Consider the following 22,954-nt stretch of genomic DNA (forward strand, 5'->3'; position numbering starts at 1 on the left):
CATAGGCTTGGTTCGCAGTCAGAACTGAAAAAAAAAAAAAAAAATCCATTTGTTTGGGGTTTTTTTGTTTTAGCTTGGGATTTTGATGGTGATTTAGAAGATAGTCCAGAAAATGGCTTGAAAAATGTGATGGCTCCATTCAACCCCTTGATGTGTCTGTGCCAATTAGAAGTTATACTTGAATTATTTCTGATTGTAGGAGTAGAAGATGAAATGTCAAATATTTAAACACAAATTACCAGTGAGGTGGGGAGGGAGAGTAAACAGAATTATTTGGAGACCAGTGAGATTTCCAGAATGTGGAAAAAAAATAAAACAAGCTCTCACAAGAGGAGAGAAGAAATTGGTTAATTAGCAGCACTAAGGTCATTTAATGCTGAAACAAAGACAGGGTGGCACCATGTTCCTCTGGGGTAATGCAGCTTGTAGGAAACTCCTGCTGCTGGAAGAGGAACCAGCATCCCTGCAAGCTCAGCAGGGAATCCTGGCACTGCCGATGGAAAATCCAGGGGTTTATCCCACACTTGGACACTCCACACAACAGCCCCAAGAGGTTTAACCCTGCACGAGGCTGAGGAGGATATTGTGTATCATGGCTACTTCAGCCAAAGGATTGTTCTGCCCAAGTAATTGAAGGAGGGGACTGGAGGGTCTTTAGGCTTAATTGATTTTTTTATTCCAGCTCCCTACGGAAATGAGATTGGTGCAATGAAATTGGCTGTGTCTGTCTGGCCGTCCCCTGCTCCTCTCATCCCCTAATAACTTGGGAACTCAGAGACCAATTACAAGGGGGCTTGACAGAGGAAGGAGGTCTCAGAGCTATCAAATTCCTGCATCCCTCATGAAAGCAGGCAGCCAAGCAGAGGAGACAGCCTTTAATAACGTGCCCAGGAAATCTACCTGGGAAAAGTGATTGTGCTTTAAGTCAAAACTTGATTTCTCGAGAAAGAACAACCCAAAGACCCAACTATGCAGAAAATTCTGCAACTCATTGAATTGCTTGTTCCCTGTGTAGATAAATTCAGTTTTTTCATGGATGATCTCCAGACCAAGACAAAAAAGACAACACAATTGGAGATCAGGAAAGAAATATGACTTTATTTGCATTTTCTTCCATACTGAGTTCCAGCAGCATCAAAAAAAAAAGTATCACACCTAATATTTCCATCCTTACAAATCTCCCCTCTAACCCCATTATCTGCCTAATTAAATTTTGGGTGTATCAAATTGTTAGGCCCATCTTTTGGGAGGCTGCACGCTTCAATCACAATTACATGCTGCATATTTCATGATATATATCTTTTGCGTATAATTAGGAATAAAAAATGTAATCCCAAAAAGCTGGTTAATAATTTAAATCCTGAGGATTTGATTAAAAGCATCTGAGCATTGGAGATGACAAGGAAAGAACAGTGACTCTATTATAACCAAGGGAAAAAATCAAAGATTTAAGCACTTTTCTTTTTCCACACCAAGGCCTAAAATCCTAAAAACAAACAGAGGAACAGAAAAATATGTCAGCCCTGATATATTCCTGCAATTTAATCAGTGGTATAGGGCTGAGAGTTCTGCACATGTTTCATTTGAAAAGTTTATCTACAAATAGTTCTTAAAATGCTCCCTTCCAAAATTTCATTAGCAGAAATTAATATTTTCTGTTGGAAACAGGGCACTTACCTCACTGCTCAGGCAGCACCACCTTCCAGAGCCTGTGGGTTTGCAAGCCAAAGCCTTCACACAAAAAATCAAATAATCCCAGCACTAAAAATATAGGTGGAAGAGAAACGGCCAAGATGATGTTCTCAAAACAACTTGCAAATTCAGGATATTTATGTTTTAATACAGTCTGTGCCACTAGTTGACATCTTTAGGGATGCAGAGGAGAGCAGGGATTCTCAACAGCAAGCAAAAAATTCAAAACAGGGATTAAAGACATATTACAGCAAACTGGGACTGGGAACAGGGAGGCAATTCCCATTTACAAACACCCTGCATTTGCTTCCAGGGAAAACACACCTGCAGCTTCTCCACAGCCTTGCAGCAAGCTCTGAGCATCCTGCAGATGTGCACGTGCAGCACTGCAGCTCCCCAGAACACAAAGTGTCTCTGTGGGACAAGAAATCTGATTCATCAATAGGAGGCATCAGAAACCAGGGGTATGCAACATGGCAAATAACATTTATATATATATATCTATATATATATATATATATGTCTCCACTCTCTTGACTGCTGCACAGGCTACAGCTGTGCCAATTTTTTTTTAGTTCTAAAAAACAAGTTACAAATTCTCTACTTAATACTTCTCGATGGTCTTTGATTTGCAGGGCCTGAATTATAATTTTTTTTCTGCCTAGATAATATTATATAGAAACACAATGGTACATTTTATTATTTTTAGAAGTACAACATCTAATATTGCTTGCACTTTCTACTTTCTTCCTGTCACATCTCTCTCACTGAAGGAAAGGCAATCTTGGCATTTTACTGGAATTTCTCTTGCCATGTAGCACTACTAAATATCAACACACCAGTGTACACTGGATTAAAATTGCATTTTGAAAGATAGACTTAAATCTTTTCTAACAATTTGGTCTCGTTTACCTTTCCATGGAAGCCCTGGCCGTTCTATTGACCAAAAAATTACATCACAGGACTAAAAAAGATTAACTGAAATAACTCCCCACAGTAAGCCTACAGCAGAGGCAAAAAATTAAACCAATTACATGCACTCGGAATCAAGACATCTGTTCAAGTCCTGCCTTTGCTCTGTGACAAGGAAATTCACTTCCTTATTCTGTGCCTTTGTTGACAACTGTGAAATGAGAATATTTCTCCTCTGCCCACTTTTGTCTGTCTTATCTATTTAGGGAACAAATTCTGCAGCCAGAATCCCCTCTGGCAGTGCCCCCAGCCCAGCTGAGAATGAGGCAATCGGTGCCTTTGTTGCATTGTTGGGGCTGCAGAGCAGGGGTGCCTTGCAGCAAACACCAGCAGGGAAAAGCAACCCTTGCTTAGTTTAATTATCAGGAAATCTTGGGCCTAAGTGAAGAAATGATTGCTTTGTTTCTACTTGAGGCTGCCTTGCTGTGTTTTTCCCAGAAGAGAATATAGTGGGTTTCTTCAAGTGGGGAACAGATTAAAACACACAACTCTGCTGAGTTGTTCAGTGCTGCTGATGGTGAAGCTGGGTGCAAGCTGAAAGTCCTGGTAAGGCTGATGCAGCAAATAAAAGTCAGCTACTCTTGATTGACCTTCATTCAGAAATCAGAATTAACTCAGAATTAACCTAAGTTGAGAAATGCCTACAAAATGAATGCATACATTGATTTGAAGAAGTATAATCAGAGAATCACAGAATATTTGGGTTGGAAGGGACATGGAAGGTCAGCTGGTTCCACCCCCTGCCACGGCAGGGACACCTTCCACTGTCCCAGGTTGCTCCAAGCCCCAATGTCCAACCTGGCCTTGGGCACTTTCAGGGATCCAGGGGCAGCCACAGCTGCTCTGGACACCCTGTGCCAGGGCCTGCCCACCGTCACAAAGAAGAATTCCTTCCCAAAATCCCACTATCCCTGCCCTCTGGCAGTTTGAAGTCATTCCCTTGTTCTGTGACTCCATGCCCTTGTCCAAAGTCCCTCTCCATGCTCCTGCCAGTCCCCTTTAGGTACTGAAGGTGCCATAAGGGCTGCAGAGCTTTCCCCAGGCACTGCCCCCTGGCTCTGGAAGATCAGATCCCACTGCCAGGGGAAGCTGGGGAGCAGAACAACCACAAGGACAATCAGCACTGCCTCATCCTCCCTGCCCAAAGAGGGCAAGATGGAACCAGTTAAAACCCCACCATTCCTGGCCGCCACTGGTCTAACCCGTGCTTGAGAAATTCCACAGATGGAGACACTGCGGCTTCCCCGGGCCATTTATTCCTGGACTTAACCATCCCTTCACTTGAAAAGTTTTTCCTAATGTCTCCACTAATCTCTGCTGCAATTTAAGCTCATTATGCCTAGTCCCAGTGGACATGGAGAACAGTTTATTCCCTTCCACTTTGCAGGTAATCACGGGAGACTCTGAAGACCTATTACCTCCCCCATGTTGCTATCACATGTTTTAGCATTTGTGCTTTTCATGCTATAGGAAAATGTCTGATAAAGTGAAAAACTGCACATACATCCTTAGGAAGAGGTATTTCACACAGAGAGCCTTTAGCATATCAGTTATAAGAATACCTGGGCAAGTCCTGTCTTTGACTCTTCATTTCTAAATTCTACCTGTCTAAAAGCATTTGAAACAAAGAATCCTGACACTTTTCAGAGCAAATGTCACATTGCTGGAGGAGCAGAAGTTGTTGCATATTGCCTAAAAAATGACTGCCTTTGTAGTTGTGATTATACTGAACAACATAAGAGCAGCTAATGGTGTAATCACCAGAGCAATGTCTGCAGGTCCAAAGAAATGGGTTCTGCTCCACACCACTGATACCAATCCCTCATGGGGGATGGGTCATTTTGGCCAAATTTGCAAGAGAACTCAGTGGAAACACCCAGCTTTTGATGCAGCAGTGGAATTACTGCTGAACTTGGGGACTGAGTGACTCCAACTACAGAAAATCTGTCATTCTCAAGGCAGTGAAAACCACTGAGCACATACAAAAGTGTGGGGCAATTAAGATGGAGCTGGCAATACCTACACAGCTTTGTAAAGTCATCCTCAGCAGCATCACTTCAGTCTCTGCTGGGGGCTCAGAGCTCAGCTTTGACTAGTTTTGCTTGGGAAAACAGCCACCTAAAGAAGACATTTTTTTAATATTTATTATAATTGCAGCAGCACCAGCACTAAACATCCCACCTGAGATGCAGCAGAGCTCCAGACCTGCATGTGGTAAGCACACACTGATTATCCTGAAGGACTGGCCAACAGAAAGAAGTACTTCCCAGCTTGCTTTTGTGACATTCAGGGCACAGATGCCACTTGGCTTCTAATACCACAGTGTTATGAGGCTCTTGTGAGAGACAACCCTGGATATTCACTGCTGCCAGCAGTCAGTGGTGATTGATGACTCTATTACAGTGATGGCTGTGGCTCCATGTTTTCTCCACGGCCCTCAACACCAGCCAAAAAGCAGTGACTTAAGGAGCTTTTTTAGCTCTCAATTCCTCTATCAAGAGTCAGTACAGCCTTTGTTCAGCTGCTTGTTACAGAAGTCAGAAAAGGCTTGTTTCATGATTCCTCCAGCTTATGAACCTCTGCCTTGACCTGCATTTCTAGGAGAGTGCTAATAAAAGGGAGATTAATCTTGTAAAAGAAGTATCTGTATTTCAACTGCATATTGTGATATTTCCACCCAACACATGGACACACCTGTAGCCCTGACTGACCAACATTCATTTTCCCCCCCATGGTTGTCTCACTGGTTTTGTTTGTTTCAAGCATTTACATAAAACACCAGCTCACCTGCAGGAATCCTCCTCTCAGTTTTAAGCCAAAAGAAAACCAGCAAGTCAAATCCATTCCCTCATACTGGGCTAACTTTGCCCACTGGAACATGCAGATTTCAGCATATTAACAGATTTTTCCCCCAGTACTTACCACTGAAAAGTTGCACAGGTGGCATCATTTTCTAGTTATATTATGGAATCCTTTGTCAACCAAAGTATTTAGAATTCCCTAATGTCACCCTAATTCTGCTGGTTTTACCCTATGCTCTCTAGCTCTTATTTCACTTTGCTCCCCACAGCTCTGTACCTGTAACTCCTCACTCTATTCTCTCTCCATTTCACATATTCCTTTCTCCACACCTTTTCCTTAGTCCCAGCCTAATTCTACCTTCACACATTTTTTTTTTATTTGGACACATCCTCACTTCTTTTTTCCACAAGCTTATTATTGCTTTGCTAGTCACTGTGACAGAAACCTTTAGCTCCCATGACTGGGCTCCATTTGGCCCTCTTTAGCAAAGCTAAAATTCTAAATTCTAAAATTAATAGAACACCTGAACACCAAGGAGCTATGACTGCCTAAGGTGACATCAAGAATTCAACCTCTGCCCAACACCAGCCATGTAACCCTCACTGCAAAAAAAGCCAATTAGAACTGCAAGGAACAGGGGTGGTGCACAACCACCAGAACAGAGGCTGGAGACATTGTGGTGAGGACATTATTCATATTTAACTCAGGAAGATCTTTTTTTCCAAACCTATCAGAACCAGTTTCTATTACCAAAGAATTCACATCTAGCTCATGACAAACTACAAAATATTCCATATACAACTCATTTAGCATGTCTACCTGGTAAGAGCTCAAGTTTGTCACATTTCTGCACACACAGAGCTGTTTCCTCTCCATCACCACCTTCTCTGCAACGATCTGGTACCATTCCTGTTGTCAGCAAGTTTGTTTTCCTACAGGTAATAAAGTGCTCCCACTGGCTACACAGGCACTGATAGAAGAGAAGAAGTTGGAAGCAAAGAATGAATCCAATCTCCAATCCAAAATACCCACAGCTCAATCACCTTCCTCAAGCCTCAGATTTTCTGTCCCTCCTTACTATTCACTGTAAAATAAATATTTAAGTACTAACACCTGATACAAGCTACCAGGAGAACAGTCTGAGTCTGCTCTGCAAACAGAATTGAGTGAGACAGTTTTTAATGGTAACACTCAAAAGAAAGAAATTCTTTTTATTTCCCAGTTCATCTCACTGGAAAAAGATTAAAGATTCAGAAATTTTTCCATCAGGAAGGTCCAGAACTCAATAACTCCTTGGTCTCAACATTTGTTTCAAAATCAGTAAAGGCTGCTACACAAAGTATTTATTTTCAAAAAATCTATAGATATTTATTGAACAAATAAGAAAGCAGTGGAATTTTTCATAATCAGATACTACAAAATATCTACAATTTTAAAAGGTTATCTACAGGATTGAAATAATTCAGCTCCAGACAGCAGATAAAGAAAATAGTTTCACTAACATTATAAGCAGGCAAGGAATGACAGATTTATACAAACTACAATAAACAAACAAACAAACATTTCTTAATTAAAAACAAGAGGAGTACAAAGATTGTTCTTCTCACTTCACTTGTTTTAGTGGAGCCTTGTTAGGAGCAGGTGAGCATCTCTTGTAGAGAAGGAGTAGCAGCAGTAGTCTAAGTGGACCTGCAATAAATAAACTCTATTTTAGGAAGAGTATTTAGAGCAATCATTAGCAGGTGGAACATTCACCATCCTAGGAAAGCAGAAAGCCAGCTTTCACTTGTACCAAGACACAGAATAAAGGAGTTTAACGATGAAAAAGTGATCTTTATATAACATGGCACCATCTTGATGCACTAAGAATGCATTGTGCAGAAACACTGTGACTCAAATTAACATGCAAAGAGATCCCTATGAAGCTGCCATTAGTCTTCTGTCCTAAGTAACTTATTTTTAGAATAAACCAGAGATGACTCACACTACTGAACCACTAAAATATACCCATCATTCTTAGTGCCCTAAGGTTGGCACAAGCAACTTGTAAATGTCAGAAAAGCATATAAACCTCGTTAATGTTTTCAGAAATTCATTTAAAGATAGAAACAGGTCCAAAAAGATGCCTGTCTAAATGCATTGCAATTACGTTACAATTATTTTCCAAATACACAGATATGCTCTGTCTTTTCTCAGCTCATTACTGACTCAAACAATTTGCCCTTCTGGGATCAATTGTTTGCTAATAAATAATTGTTTACAGTCACAAAATGATATTAAGGAGTATTCTTATTAGTTTTCCTTCTACAGCCTAATAAGATTCCAAACTAGCTGATTCCCAAGAGTCTAACCTTAACCTTGCTGTGTTTAACAGCCCAGGAAATGATGAACCATCTGTTTCAGAAAATAATGGAGGGCCAAGAGGAAATATTGTTTAATTGTAGATTAACCTCCTTGTACAGCAGAATGAAGCATCTACAGAATTAGCAACTCTAACTAGCAATGAATAAAAAAACCCTGAAAGTCATTCTTACTATTAGAAAACCAACAGCAGCAAGTATTCTTTCATCAACTTTGAAAAACACAACAAAACAAACCAACTCATAAATGTATGTAGCAAGTACAATCTGATTTTTAAAAAAATTATCTTATTTGGATTTTTCCACTTGAGGAACTCCCAGAAATAAATACTCAAATAGTTCTGGCTTTACTTTTCTAGGAGTATCAAAATTACTTTAAAACAAATATCTCCAAGTGAGAGATGTGGAAGCTATACAGTAATAAATATCTTATCATTTTAGGTATAAAACAGCTGCTCCAAAGCAACAGACAAGTCATTTAAGGGAGTGGAGGAAAAGATCTTGAGGTTTTAAACTCAAAAAATTTGATCATTTATGTATCTGTTTTCACAGCCACTTTTAATAATGGAGACAACCTGATAAGGTGTAAGACAGATTGAGTACTAGAAGAGAAAACACCTAGCAGTGATAAAGCACAGGAATTTGAAAATAAAGCCAACTGCTCCTGTGCCTCCGTCATTAAGGGCAGCACAATTCTGCACTGGGATGGCAATTTTTCTATGTAACATTGATGCCAAAGCAAGCTGAACAGGAATTTTTACCTCCATCAATCAGTTTGCCTCACTTTGACAGCAACAACGACAGAGAAGTGTGTTATCAAAGGGCTGCAGCAAACTCCAACACGCAGGAACTGAGAGAGCTTTCCCTTGATTTCACACAACCTTCCTAGAACAGAATCTAAATTCACTGCTCACTCTGACAGCTGGGTGCATACTCAGTGTGACAGATTGCCTTCATTCCAAGTTTTAAATATCCAAACACGGTAACATTTACTCCAATAAATTATTCTTGAATTCTCCACTCAATTCCTGAAGCAATGAGCTCGCAATAACTCTACAGCTTCATATAATAGCACCTATTGAAAGAGGATAAGAGTTTGACATTCTTCTCCCACTAAACAACCAGGCACAATTTTATCCATCAGCCGTCTATCAACCTACGGATATTGAAAGCTTGGGCGAAGGCGATACCATCAAACCCAGCCCTACTGTCAAGCTGCACTATCTCCTACCATCAATAATACTATTCATGAATTTGGGAAAATTAATAAATCTTGGGGTGGAGGCTGGGAGAGCCTCGAGCGCAGGTGAAGCGGGCACTCACTTGGGCTTTGTCTCTGCGTCGGTGACCTGGCGGATGTAGATGCCGTCCTCGGGGTGCTCGATGTCGTCCATCTCGTACATGTAGGAGGAGGCGATGGCCAGCGTGGTGCCGTCGTTGCTGAAGGCCAGCGAGGCGATGCTGGTGGGGTAACGGTGGAACTGGCACAGCCTCTTCTTGTTGAAGGGGTCCCAGATGTTCACAAAGCCGTCCGAGCCGCCTGCCAGGCAGGGTTCCAAAAAGAAGTTATAATTGAGGGAAAGAATAAAACTGAAGAGGAAAAAAAAAAGGGCAACTACTCGTAATTACTTTGTCAGGAAAAACAGAGGGTTGATTCATGCGGTAAAGAGCACAATGAGCATTTCCCAAACTCCCTGTTAAAGCAGTTAACTGGAGAAAAGACTGCAATACACTTTTATCTCACAGCACTCTAAATTCTAAGGAAGTGGTAAGGCAGAAAAAAATTTCCTAAGAGACATTCTCACTGCATCATAGTTTTAAGCTGACAGTGAGATTTGTGATTACATCTGAAGCTGACAGTGAGAATTGTAATTACATCTGCATGTCATGGAGATACTTTATGAAAAATCCTTTCATTAGGATCTTTTCTCCTGAGAAGCTTCAGCTTCTCCATGTTTTGCTGCTTTGGAATGTGGAGAATTGTTTACCCAGCATGTGAAATTGTTTTTACTTGATGACCAATGCCAGCCACCTGTGTGTCGAGGCTGTGAGCAGTCACAAGATTCCATTCCATTCTCTTCTATTCCTTGCAAGCCTTCTGATGAAATCCTTTCTTCTATTCTTTTAGACTAGTTTTAATATATCATTTTCTTTTAATATAATATATATCATAAAATAATAAATCAGCCTTCTGAAACATGGGATCAAGATTCTCATCTCTTCCCTCTTCCTGGGACTCCTGTGAACACCACCACATCTGTAGGTCCAAACACAAGCTTGTGTTTGGGGGAAAAAATATTAAGAGTTAAGAATTCTCCCTACATCAAATCATTTTAAAACCCTGCTTATGGCATGAATACAATTTAAATGCTTAAAAAGTCAGGGCACATGAAGTAAAGGCTGATCTGTTTACAGCAGGAAACTGGAATTTTCAATTCTTTCAATTCAATCCTTTCAATTAAAGGAATTGAGGCAAGTGTTACCAAGAATTGAGTATTTACCTGTAGCAAACGTGTTGTGGACATTATGGAAAGAAATGGCATTAACTGGATAAATCTGCTCGATGTTATTCTCCTTCAAACGGTGACATTTGAATGCATATTTCTTCTTCTGGATTTCTGGGCTTGGATCCAAATATTCCACAGCTACACGACCTTCAATAGAGCTTAAAACATAACCCTAACAAGAAAAAAAAAAATTGGAGCTACATGTTTTAGAAGTTTACAATTAGAGAAAAGACTGCAACACAATTTTATTTCATAGCCTTCTAAATTCTAGCAAAGTGGTAAGGCTTAGAAAAAAGCTTTCTAAGAGAGATTCTCATTGCATCATAGTTTAGAGCTGACAATGAGACTTGTAATTACTTCTGCAGGTCGAAAAACAAGCTTGTCTTTGGGGAAAAAAATTTCAAGAGATAAGAACACCTTGCATTTGCTCACCTATCCCCCAAGGCCTAAATATCTGAAATATGAGAGATACTCACAGGACTATTTAGTTCCAGAATTACATTACATTAAAATTAGTTCAGAGCTTTATACTAACAACTAAACACTCAAGCTGAAATAGTATTTTCAGTGAAACTTGATTACAAGTTGTGTTCACTTATCCAGTTAATTACAGTCCTGACTTGGAGCAACCTGAGATGCTTTTATTATCACTTTTGAGTTAAGTCCATAATAGATCTTTTCAGAAATAGGATTGCAATGATATCTAGCTATAACAAGGCTCTTTAAAATCCATCATACAATACAATCTGGAAGATCAGCTTGTTTTACTATAACTAGAACTGAAAATGGACAAAGCATTCATGCCAGTTCAAGAACAAGTAACTAGGTCTTGCAATTCCTGTACTATCACTCTGTACAGGGGAAAATTCCCTTACAAATTAGTTTGGCAGAGAAAGCCAATCTTCTTGCTTTCCTTGAAAAAAGAAATGCCACAGACACACCACGTTAACTTGCACAGAACAGCTGCAGGAGCACCTGAATTGTACAATTCCCCCTGGATAATGGATCCAGGGTTCTGCAGTGCATGCCACAGACTCAAGAGAGAAAAAAAAGAAAAACATATAAATGACATTCATGCAGTTTTAATCCTGCCCCTGTTCACAGACTATTCAAGAACCCTGGGTTACAATACATAAAAGCTGCTTAGGAACCACCAATTCTGGCTTTCTCTCTTCTACTGCAACTGGGGAGGGGAAGGATGGTTTTTTTTAATTACATGTCTTCTTTTTAGAAATAACCTGTTTCATGAATCACAATGCTGACAAATCTTGAGGAACAAAACAACACAATATGCTGGTAAGTCAGTAGCAAACATTGCTAAGCTGCATTAAAAGAATTAATGTACCCCAGGAAGCCTCCCCCCTCCAAATTTGATTACAAAACACATCCCCACTGAAAAATGAACTTGAAAATAAAGCCCCATTTTCCTGAAGAATATTGAGCAGAAATGAGAGTGCTGCCAGTGCTGCCATACCTGTTTGTTGGGGAATGCTCTGATGCAGCGGGTCTGGTATTTCAGGCTGGATTCCCTTCGCTGCTGAACGTATCCCATGTTCCTCAAATCCCACACCAGCACCCTCCGGCCTGCTGTCCCCACAATCAGCCTGTCCCCAGACACAGAGAGGGTGTAGACCTTCCAAAAGAATATTTACAGGATTTAACACTGATATCAGCCTGGAAACCCCCCTGCTCTTTGGACAGAATAAGCTGTCAGCAATGAGCACTAACACAACTGCTGACATCTGCCATGGAATGCTCAGCGACAGAATTCCCTTCAGCTTTCATTTAGAACCCAAATTTGGGATAAGCAGCAGCAATGTGCAGCTGGTTAGTGAGAACACCCTGATGTAGCATTCAAAAGCTCAAAAACTATTCCAGGCATTAAATTTACCAAAATGAATGGCAAAAGAAAAACCCATACAAAGGAACAGGAGGGGAAGTGCTGGATATTGGAATTAATCTTGGCTTGGTTTTGCATTCCCACTGTCAATTCACAATCCTGCAGTTTAGTCCTACAAAACCACATCACACATTTTCTTCTCTGTTTTCCTCCACCTGGTAAGCAAGTATTTTTCTTTATAAACTAAATATTTTGGGTTGAGCTTCATGTTAATAAAATAGATTGCCAAGAGATCATTAAAAAAAACTACATTAGTTTGTGTACTTTAATAAAACAAAGTGAATTTGAAGAAAGCAATATGCTTGACATATTTAAAAAATAAGATAATGGCTTGGAATTTTAACTCTACCCCAAAACTTGGCTCAGTGGGAAATTTTGGCTTATCGGATTTCATATGAAAATATTTAGAGCATGAATTGTTTTTCCAGCTATTGCCTGGGATGCAGTTCATCTGGTAATGTGTAAAAAAAAACCCAACAAAACAAAAATACAAGGAAAAGGGAAGATGTTTAGTCAAAAAAAGCCTGTGCTATGGAATGAATTCCAAGTTGTTGATACATGAGCAGATGGAATCCAGCTACCTACAGCTGCCACTGAGCTGCTAACAAGAGCAAACTATGGCAATGAGCTTTTCCCAGTGATCAAATGCAGCCAAACACACAGGAAACAGATCCTGGGTACTGCTGAGATGAGGAATTAGAAGTGTAAGAGATCTGCTACCCTGCCACAGGGAATCAGTTTGCTTTTGGCATTGCTTGGATGATTTCATTTGGTTTCACTTTGTGGTCCTCTGATGAAGCCCAAATCTGCTTGGTTCTGGTAAGACTGCACTGAAACATCACATACAAGTTTTCTCCTCATTTGCTACAAACACATTTTCAAAAAGTTAATTTCTAATAAAAAGCTAAGCAGACAGGTGTGTATGTATACATACAGATAAAAAAGCTTTCTTTAACTAATCCTCATCCACCCAGCATACTTTCTTCTCTAAAACATGATTATTGAACTCTTTAAGACTGAGATTTTAAGATGGGAAAAGTCTTAAATATTCACACAGGAGTTGCCCAAAATTTCTGATGATCCCAATTACTCCTAAAAAAGGTAAGAAAACTTTGAGCCAACAGTAGTCACACATTTTAACAGGATAGATTTTTGTTATTGATGTAAAAATCGGTCCAGAAATATTCATAAACACTATATAAAATATGTTTGTGTACATATAGGGAAACAAAGGCATAAAGAACATCAAATATCTTAAATCTTCTTCACAAACTGATGTCACACCTGTACAGTGAGTGTTCTTTCTCCACCACACAGCCATAAATCAAATGAAACCGTTGTCATGCAGTGGAGTAGGTGTACACATTCATCAAAGGCAGCATTAAAAAAATGACATAATGAACCTTGCTGAACCAATAAGCAGCTTGATTCACTGTGCCTGTCCATTATATGATATTCTGTCAGCAATTTATCACAGTTCTTTACATGCTACATACATCTATAAATCAAAACTAGAAATAATGCAATTACTATATTCTGCACAAAGGTCTGGCCAGAAGTAGATCCAGCTCTGCTGGAACAAAAGTAAGAGCTATTTAGGGGCAAAGGGAAGGTAATGATGGCTCATCATTAGGACTTGACAATAGGATGTCACAGAGCTAAATGAAATTTTTAAAAGGTACAGGCAAAAAAAAAAAAAAAACATATGTAAAATTATCCAGCAAGCCAACCTGTGTTTAGGAGTCTGTGAAAAAAAACCATGAATTTCTGTTAATTGTTTCAGTGACACTGCTGTAAGCAGCAGGGAACTTAACACATCATATGGCCATTAGAAAAAGCTGAAAACATCATTCCATTTTATCTTATTTCTCTGAGTCTCCCATTATCTCAGAGGATTTCAGCTTTAGGGGAATATCCAAATTTACTAGACATTAATACAAAACAGGAAAATCACAAAACAAGCAATTCTGTTCAATTTTTTGAACACTAGTAAAAATCAAAAATATTATTTCAGGCAACATAAAAGATCTCCTACAGAGATATTTTTTCTGTGCACATTCCAAAACAATCAGACCTTAGGACTGCCAGGGTCTGATATACTTAAAATCTTAACATTTAAGGAAATCAACTGTGCATTTTACAATGAAGCCAAGATGCTTGGTTTTCCTTCAAATTTATTTTCAATTTTAAGGAAGTGGTCCAGCACAAGCACCAAGAATTGAGGAACACTGAGGAAAGCTCAAAGCCCTCACCAAAAATAGCAATATATTCTGAATACCAATCGTGTAAAATGCTACACTTCCATCCAGTTTAAAAAACATTAAATATAACTTCACAAATTCAGCTCAAAGCTTCACAAATTCAGCTCACAGCTCCACAAATTCAGCTCACAGCTCCACAAATTCAGCCCAAGGCAGTGTCCTGGTGGTGTTCCAGTCCCAGGGTGCATTATTTAACACCTGGGGTGCAGCACTCACCTTTTCAGGCTGGGAGAAGGTTCCTGCATTGCAGGGAGTTCTGGGATCCCAGAGTTTGACAGTTTGATCCCAGCTGCCAGTCACCATGACATTCACTTCTGGGCAATACTCCACACACCTGATAGGAGCATCGTGGGCACCAACGAGGTTTTCTGTAAGAAAACACAATATTTTGCAATTTCACTGTTTACTACAAACAGAATGTGTGAAACAAAGAATAAAAAAAGAACACAACTGCAGCACAAGCATTTCCTGACATTCTACAGGTGCATTTCTATGCCAGAAGTCCCTGCAAGAATAGTTCAGCCTTCAGAAGCATAACTTTTGCAAAGATCACCATTGTTACATTTAAATTTATGTCTCTTGAGCTTAGGATTAAAGAATTTTAGGCAGTCACTGAGATCTTTACAGGTATAAGGCATCAATGGTATCACACTGACAAACACACTAACACAGAAAGCAGCTTAAGCTTGTGTGCATCAATAATATGACAAAATGACTATTACACCTTAATAAAAATATTAAAACACTTGGAGGAAGTCAGGCATGCAGAATTATTTGAGTTTTTCAGTACCATTACTGCACACACTGATTTGTGAAGCCCTGGCTATTGGCAGGTGCTGGTGACTGGCTGAAATCTGCTTTTCTCTTTAACACTCTAAAAACACACAAAAAAGTGAGACAAACCAGTTCCATATTTTGCACCAACAAGGCAATGGAACTGATACTTTCAAGCAGTGTTTTCTTAGAAAAAAACTGTAATACAAGGCCATGCTTGACAAAAGCAAAAGCTCCATATATCCTCTGCCATGAAAGATCACTCTAAATACATCCTAACTACAAACCTCTGAAAAACAACATGCTCAGCTTTAGTTCAGCTTGGCTACTTCCCCCTAACTGAGCCTCTGTAGCCTATGGCAGGGCAGGATTATCATCAGAAAACCAATTCAAGGCACCCTGCAAGCAGCACCAAACCTTCTGGCAATGCCAAATTCTTCCAGGTTTTTAGGTGGTCCTGATTAGGGTCACTGGTTATTCTGCAGATACTTCAATATAGCCCAGCTAAAGAACCTGAAGAATACTCTGTGCATGTAAGTACATAAATCTGAAGCTCAGTTGCTGACAGCATTTAGAATTCAATCTGCTCACCTTGGTCCGTGTTTAAGTCGTGCATTTTCAGTTGCTGATCCAGCCCCCCACTCCAGGCATGGGTAGGATCCTATAAAGCAATAAAATTTACCTTATTAATTTTCCAGGGCTGCTCTGCCTGGACACTCATAGGACACAGGACTTACTTTCAAGAGTTTTGGGAAGATAGGAATTAAGACACAAATGTTAAGGTGTGACCCAGATGTAAACAGACTGAAGCTTTACAAAATGTTTAGGTGCTTTGAGTGATAGAAATTTCTTTAGTTTAGAAGTAAAACGAAAATAAATTTTAAAAAGGCAGATTCAGGCTAGACCAAATAATTTCCATTTCTTCCTATTTTAAATGACTGCCAACCTAAGTCCCATCTAGGTGCAGGATAATGCTAGAACTGATTTAGAAGGGAGATACCATTGGAGAACCTGAGTGTTGATCCACAGGACAGCATCAGCCACGTGACAAAACATTCAGTGAAAAAAAGCACAAATAGACCCCCTCTTTAATTTCAGGGACTGACAATTTCTCATACTCTGGGCACTCTAGAGCTGTAAACTAATAATTTAAAAAGCCCTCCCACACTTACATAAAAAGCACAGTCCAGGACAGCTCCTGAATGCTGATATTTGAGTCTCATGGTGTTGGCAGGGACATCATAGAGCCGCACAGTTGTGTCCCAGGATGAAACCAGCAGGAACTGAGATGTGTTTGGACTAAACTTCACTGATGAAATGCCATCATCTGGAGTTTGGTTGAGCTTGAACTCGTTTGATCCTGTCATCTGCAGACAATAAGGCACAGATGCAATTTTAATGACAAAAAGAACACAGGCCTAGCAAGGGAACAAGAGTGAGCCCTCTGAAAGGCAGCCCAAAGCAGACCTGAAAACTTCACTGGATTTTACACAGAACAGGTTCAGAACACCCAAATTTCTCCAAACTCTAAAATTCAAGATGCCAATCCCTGTCCAAAACCTCAATAAATGCCTTTCTCTACAGAGAACTTCTAAATATCAAATGCCACACGAATGAACAACACAAAAATATTATGATCATTATTATAATCTATAAGATTAGATATTGTTACTTATAAAAGCATTTCCCTCACTCTGCTGAGTGTGTGGCTGTGATTTTTGAAGTAAATATTTATAAGTTATTGTGAACATCAAGAAGATACTTTAAAGAACATGTATTAGCAGAAAGAAAGTGGATTTGAAAACTCCCAAAAGTGTTGGTTTGCTCCTGGATTGGTATGACTGCCACACATTCCCAAGAATTGCAACTGCATCATCTTTTATGTAGCTTTGGGCACTGTGCAACTTTCAGACCTTTAGGGTTCCACAAGTGCTGTGAAATATGTGCAAGAAAAAGCTTTAAGATTGTTTTTCCTTCTCTCTTAGAAACCAAAGAGCAGGTAAAGAAAGGAAAGTTTTTGTTTTGTGAAGTTCTGAAATGTGGAGTGACCACAGAACTGGGATGTGACCAGGAAAAAACATCAACAATTCAAAGAGCAGTGACTCTAAAGGCAAATGCAGCACTTCCAATCCAGGACCAGTTTGTTGAAAACTTCCAAGGACAGCAGAAGTTACAAACTGCAAATTTCAGCAGGAAAACAGTTCAGGTCTTACAAACACTCTGAAAGAAAAAAGTGCTGGTTACACATCCACAAAACAACCAACAAAACAACCACAGCCTCTTTTCAAGGTTTCTCAAGGCCTTCTCAGCACATTTACCTTCTGCTAAAGGGGCAGAGCAGTGAATTAACTCAGATTTTCTGTAACACTGTTACAGAATTTGTATGTACAACTGCAAAGGTAAGAACAAAAATCAGGAATAAATCACCTCTGAGAATAAATCAAGAGACAAGGAGCAGATGAACCAAGGGCAAGGTGCAAATTTAGGGCACAGTGGTTCCAGTTCAGTGCTTGTCAGCAGCTAAACAATCATCAGGTTGTGAAAGTGAGGAACACACATTCCTACACTGGAGAGATTTCCTGAGTGGGAGCTTTGCTCTCTAAGACACCCTTCAAAAAAAAACACAAAAAACCACCCACTGTGTAAAAATAAAGTGCTATTTCTGCTACTGAAGCATGAAGTGAAAGGGAAAAAAAAACCTTTTAATAGTAGAGAAGCTTCTTTCTGAGCCTCTTTTTTAGCCCTGCTTCGGGAACACTTGGGAAAAGAGAGGCTTGAGGTTCTGCCACACATCTTTCCATGGGAATGTTACTTGGAATTCATCAGCACTTGCTGAGGATGTTTCAGATGCAGGTCCAGAGACACAAAACCCAAAGGAATTCAGAACAACTGAGAAAATTAAATTGCACCAGCTTGTTGCTGTGCTTTTACTTAGACCAGAAAACTCAAACAAAACATGAGATTTGAGGTACAAGTTACTGTATTATTTGAGGCCTGGAACAAGTTATTGACCAGCCCAAAAGCAACTCCAGGAGGCAAAGCTACTCACACAAGAAACCTGGAAGGATGTCCCAAAGATGTTTTTAATCCAGAACAATGTTTATAATATCAGAATTTAAGTATATCCTGCCTCTTACACATGGTAAAAAAAAAAAAAATCAGACCCAGAGATCCACATTTTCCACAAAAATATAACCAGGATTCCAAACCATAGTTCTGTACCCACGTCAAACAATAAAGTCCTGGTAAAATGTTGAGAAAAAAAAAACTTTTAAATATTACAGAGCAAGCACATGCTGCTGAAATGGCGATTCTGAGTTAACCACGGGTTTCAGTTTGGCAAAAAAATGGAAAAAAAAAAAAAAAAAGAATTTTTAGTGAGCAAGCAAGAAACCTGTGCTTTTATAGCTTCTCTTGGCACAGGTGTCACTCCGGTGGACGGAGGAGCTGAACAAAGCAGAACGCTCCGGTGAGAGCTTCCGCACTTCCCTCCCGCGCTTTTATTCATAAACCACGAAACTCAAAGTACCGTTTTCATGCTGAACGAGCTCCTCCCGCTGCTCCACGGGCCGCCAAGGAAAAACTTTCGGAGTCAGGGCAGCGCCGAGGCCTCGGTCCCTGTGAGGAGCGCCGGGATGAGGAAAACGCTGCGGGGAGGGAAGACAGTGAGGGAAGGGCCTGGCAACCAGGCAGGGAGGGCGCCGCACCGGGAAACGAACGCGCGGCCGGGAGGAAGGGTTCGGCCGTGCCCAGGGTCCCGGATTCCCAACCCCAAAGCCTCAATCCCAACCCCGAACCCCCGGTCCCGAATTCCCGGTCCTGGTCCCGGTCCCAGTCCCGGCCTCACCTCAGCCGCCGCCACCACCCGCGCGCGCGCACTGCCGCCCGCCCCCCGCGATTGGCCGGTTCGAACGCGCGTGGCGCTGCGTCCCCGACGTGCGCCGCGAGCCCGCCGCGGGGCGTGCCGGGAGCTGTAGTTCGCCGCTGCCTCGGCAGTGGCGGCTGAGGGGGTCGGTGCCTTCTCCCCGGCCCGGCCCGGCTGATAACGGAGGGGCCCGGGAGGTGCCCCCGGGAGAACCGCACGGAAAGAGAGGCTGCTGCTGGGCTCCAGCGGTGCTAAGGGATAAAACCCGAAATACGAGTTATTACCCCTAAAAATAGAGTCCGAAAGGCGGAGCGACGGAGCGGGGCCGTGTTCCCCAGCCTGGCTGCCGCTGCCTCGGGGCTGCGGCTCAAACACCGGCTGTGGAGCGCGAGCAGCGCGTTCTCCTTCCCCGCACGGAAAAACGCCTTATTTATCCCTTCGGATATTTAATTTCTCTGTTTTTCGGGGGTTTGTTTTACGCTGTCCTCGTTGCTGTCGCTGTTACAGCCCCGGCGCTCGGCACGGAGCCGGTGGCCGCAGTTTAATCGCCACTTGCCGTGGGATTTACGGGTCTGGAGTGACCCATCGAGGCCGTGTCCCGTGCGGAGCCGTCGAGGATGCCCAGTGCGAGCCCGGCCCGCGGAGAGCAGGGACCAGCCCCCGGTAGCACCGAGCCCATCACCGCGGCTTCCACCGAAACGCTCCGAAAACCAGAAAAAAAAGTCCCCGTTTAACGAAACTTTTCGGGAAATGCCCCTCATGTCCCAGCCGGGAGAAGGGCAGCGAGCCCCCGGCACGGGCGGACGGGCAGGCCCGGCTGGGATTCCCTGCAGGGAACGAGATAAGGAGCAAAATGAAACGAGATAAGGAGCAAAAATTCCGGAAAAAACAAACCCTCGGCGTTACGAGTCGTTTTGGCTCTCCCGTGCATCGATCCCGGGCCCTTCCCGGCCCGGCTGCGGGGCACCCCCGGTCCCCCTCGGGGACACGCGACCGAGGTGGCAAATTTACAAACGAGGCTTAAAACGCTTTAATTTTTTTTTTTCTTTCTTACTTTCTTTAAAAATATTTACAGATCTGAAATAACGCTTTTTTTTAATTAATTCTTTTTTTTTTCTTTTCGAGCGACAGGATGGCAGGGGGGGAGAGCGGGGGTGCCCCCGGCGCCCCGGGCTCTCCGTTTGCCCGTCCCGCCCATCAGTTTCGGTGCTGTGTCCCCTCCATGGGGGCGGCCCGAGAGCCCCGCACGGAGTCCCCGCGGCGGCCCCGGCCCCGCTCTCGGTGCGGGTCCCGACGGGGCGGGGGGCGCGGGGCTCAGTAGTCGATCTTGTTGTAGAGGTTGTAGAGCGGTAAGGCCGAGAGGTTGCTGCCGGGGTAGTAGAGAGGGGCGGGGAAGGCGATGGACCGGGGCACCGGCACTCGCAGGAGGGAATTGTCTCTGAACACCAGCGGCATCCCCACCAGAGTCTGCGCCGAGGCGTGGGCCATGTTGGCCGCCTCCAGCTCGGCCGAGAGCTGCCGTTTCCACTTGTTCCTGCGGTTCTGGAACCAGGTCTTCACCTGGGTCTCGGTGAGCTGCAGGCTGGAGGCCAGGCAGGCCCGCTCCGAGCTGCTCAGGTAGCGCTTCATGTCGAAGGTGGATTCCAGCTGATAGACCTGCGAGCGGCTGAACACCGTGCGCGTCTTCTTCTTGGCGGCGCCGGCCTGCCGGTCCCCGCCGTCGCGCTGCCGCTCCCCGCAGGAAGGCGAGGAGGGTCCCAGCGGCTTTTCCTTCTCGTCCTTACAGTCCTGCTGGGGGGGCGAGAGGAAGGGCCCCCGCTCCCCGCTGCCCGCCGCCGCCGCTCCGCTCCCCTTGGCGCTGCCTGCAACAGAGCGACAGCGCGGGGGTCGCACGGCGGCCAGCACCGGGACCCCCGACGGCCGAGCCCCCCGGCCGGCAGGGAAAAAGCACCGGGGCGAGACCCCGGGCAGGCACCCGGAGCCTCTGCTCCCAGGGGGACACACAATCGACGCCGGGGGAAGCCATCCCCTCCTGGGTATCCCTGTCCCCCTGTTGGATGGATGGATGGATGGATGGATGGATGGATGGATGGATGGATGGATGGATGGATGGATGGACGGACGGACAGGTGGGTGTGCGGGCCAGAGTGATAGCAGCTTGGTACCAGGCTTCCTATCCGACACGAGCCGGCAAATTTTACTTTACAGCATGGCATTTCACAGACCGTTTATTCAGAAATAATGCTTTAAAAATAAATAAATAAGCACCGTTCTTCCCTCTGCCCGAGCGCTGTAATCAGAATCTAAGAAAACGAGCGTTATCAATCGCACCGCATCCCTCGGGGAAATCAACGCCGGATGGGATGGAAAAGATTTTTTTAAAAAGCCACCCCATTTTTCCTGGAGTTCCTTCCTCCCCGCTTCACCCACGGACGACGCAAACACCCTGTGCCCCGAGAGCAGAGCAGGTTCGGCGTGCCCACGCCTCCCTCTTCCCGAGGCCCCCGCGGCCCTTCCCGTCCGCCCCGTCCCATCCCTGCGCTACTCACCGAGACAGGTGAAGCCGAGGGGGGGCTGGTGCTTGTGGCACGCCTCGCCGGGGCCCTGAGCCTCGGGGCAGAAGCAGCCGCGGTGCTTCCAGCTCTCCTCCGGCTCCTCGTCCTCCGAGGACAGGGAGAGGGTCCGGGCGCGGGCGGGCCAGGCGGGCGCTCTGTCTCCGGCTTCCCGGGGGGGCTCGGCGCTGCCGCTGCCCAGGATGGACTGGATGGTGAAACTGGAGATGGGAGCAGCCGCCGGACAGCACTTGCTCGGCTCTTCTTTGCTGCTCATCCTGGGTTCATAAGAAAGCAGAGGAGGGAAGCTGTCGCTTTAGAGGGGCTGCGCGGGAGGGGGGTGCCCCGGCAGCCTGCGGGCAGCCGTCGGTGGGGGCTGTTTCGGGGGGCGCTGGGGGCGTGCGGCGGCCGGCTCTCCCCGCGCCGAGCCAGGCGGAATGCATGCTCCTTCCCCCGCGTCCCTATTGATCTGCGGGCGGCGGGCGGCGGGGCTTCATTTGCATGGAGGTGGCCTCCGCCGCGCCAATCACGGCGGCGGCGGACACGGAAAGTTTGGAAAGCCGCGGGCTCCGGGAATGGGGAGGCACGAGGGAGGGGGGGGATGCGGCGGAGCCGGAGGGGGGAACCCCCGCCGGGGGCTCGCCGCCGTCCCCGGGGGCTAGGCTGACCCCGCGGCCCCGGAGGAGGGCTGCTGGCCGCCCGCCAGCCCTCCTGCCCTCCGCCTCGAGTGGGCGGCAGCGACGTGGGCTGAATGGCTCATGCCGGCCGGGGGCGGGGGTGGCGGGATAAACACCTTGTGCATATCCGGGCATCTTTACCCTGCTCCTCATTAAACTGGGGAAAAAACATGTCACGGTGTGTGTGTTGCCTGCTCGGCAGCGCTGGGAAACCTTCCAGAATCCGGGATTTGCGCTGCTGTGCTGCAGCCGGTGACAAATGTCCCAAGAAATGGCTCCCGCGTTTTGATCCCAGCGCCTGGAAGCCGTGGGGAGCAGGGAGGGAGGGTACGTGCCGCTGCGTTTCCAAATAAACTTTGTCAGCACTCAGGGGCTCTTCCCCTCGGGCTGGGTATAAATCACAGCCGCCGCATCTCCTGCCCTCGGAAGGAAACCCGCAGGAGGCAGCTGCTGTGTCCCGCCTGTCCCAAAGGGAACGCGGGGCTGAGGGCAAGGACCCCGCCAGGACCCAGCGCCTTCCTCAGCGCAGACGGAGCTGCAGCTGGGAGCCCCAGAAGCTCCCCAGGCCGCGGGTTCGGGGCCTGGAGCCCCT

The 22,954-nt window shown here is 44.4% G+C and overlaps 2 protein-coding genes across 2 annotated transcripts; both read right to left on the minus strand.

Annotated features, from left to right (window-relative positions):
• Nucleotides 1-6,808: 6,808 nt before the first annotated feature.
• On the minus strand, nt 6,809-19,222 carry BUB3 (BUB3 mitotic checkpoint protein). Its single transcript, XM_054637335.2, has 9 exons — nt 19,116-19,222; nt 18,798-18,915; nt 16,441-16,635; nt 15,860-15,929; nt 14,711-14,862; nt 11,808-11,966; nt 10,328-10,505; nt 9,150-9,366; nt 6,809-7,155 (listed from the first exon to the last, which is right to left on the minus strand). Exons 2-9 carry the CDS (start codon nt 18,804-18,806, stop codon nt 7,146-7,148), a joined length of 990 nt encoding a protein of 329 aa, XP_054493310.1. The 5' UTR covers nt 18,807-18,915; nt 19,116-19,222; the 3' UTR covers nt 6,809-7,145.
• A 929-nt stretch (nt 19,223-20,151) lies between these two features.
• Nucleotides 20,152-22,092, minus strand: HMX2 (H6 family homeobox 2). The gene is made up of 2 exons (XM_054637338.2): nt 21,683-22,092; nt 20,152-20,995 (listed from the first exon to the last, which is right to left on the minus strand). Exons 1-2 carry the CDS (start codon nt 21,960-21,962, stop codon nt 20,448-20,450), a joined length of 828 nt encoding a protein of 275 aa, XP_054493313.2. The 5' UTR covers nt 21,963-22,092; the 3' UTR covers nt 20,152-20,447.
• Nucleotides 22,093-22,954: the final 862 nt, after the last annotated feature.

This window comes from Agelaius phoeniceus, chromosome 9 (genome assembly GCF_051311805.1).
Source record: "Agelaius phoeniceus isolate bAgePho1 chromosome 9, bAgePho1.hap1, whole genome shotgun sequence".
Lineage (NCBI taxonomy): Eukaryota > Metazoa > Chordata > Aves > Passeriformes > Icteridae > Agelaius > Agelaius phoeniceus.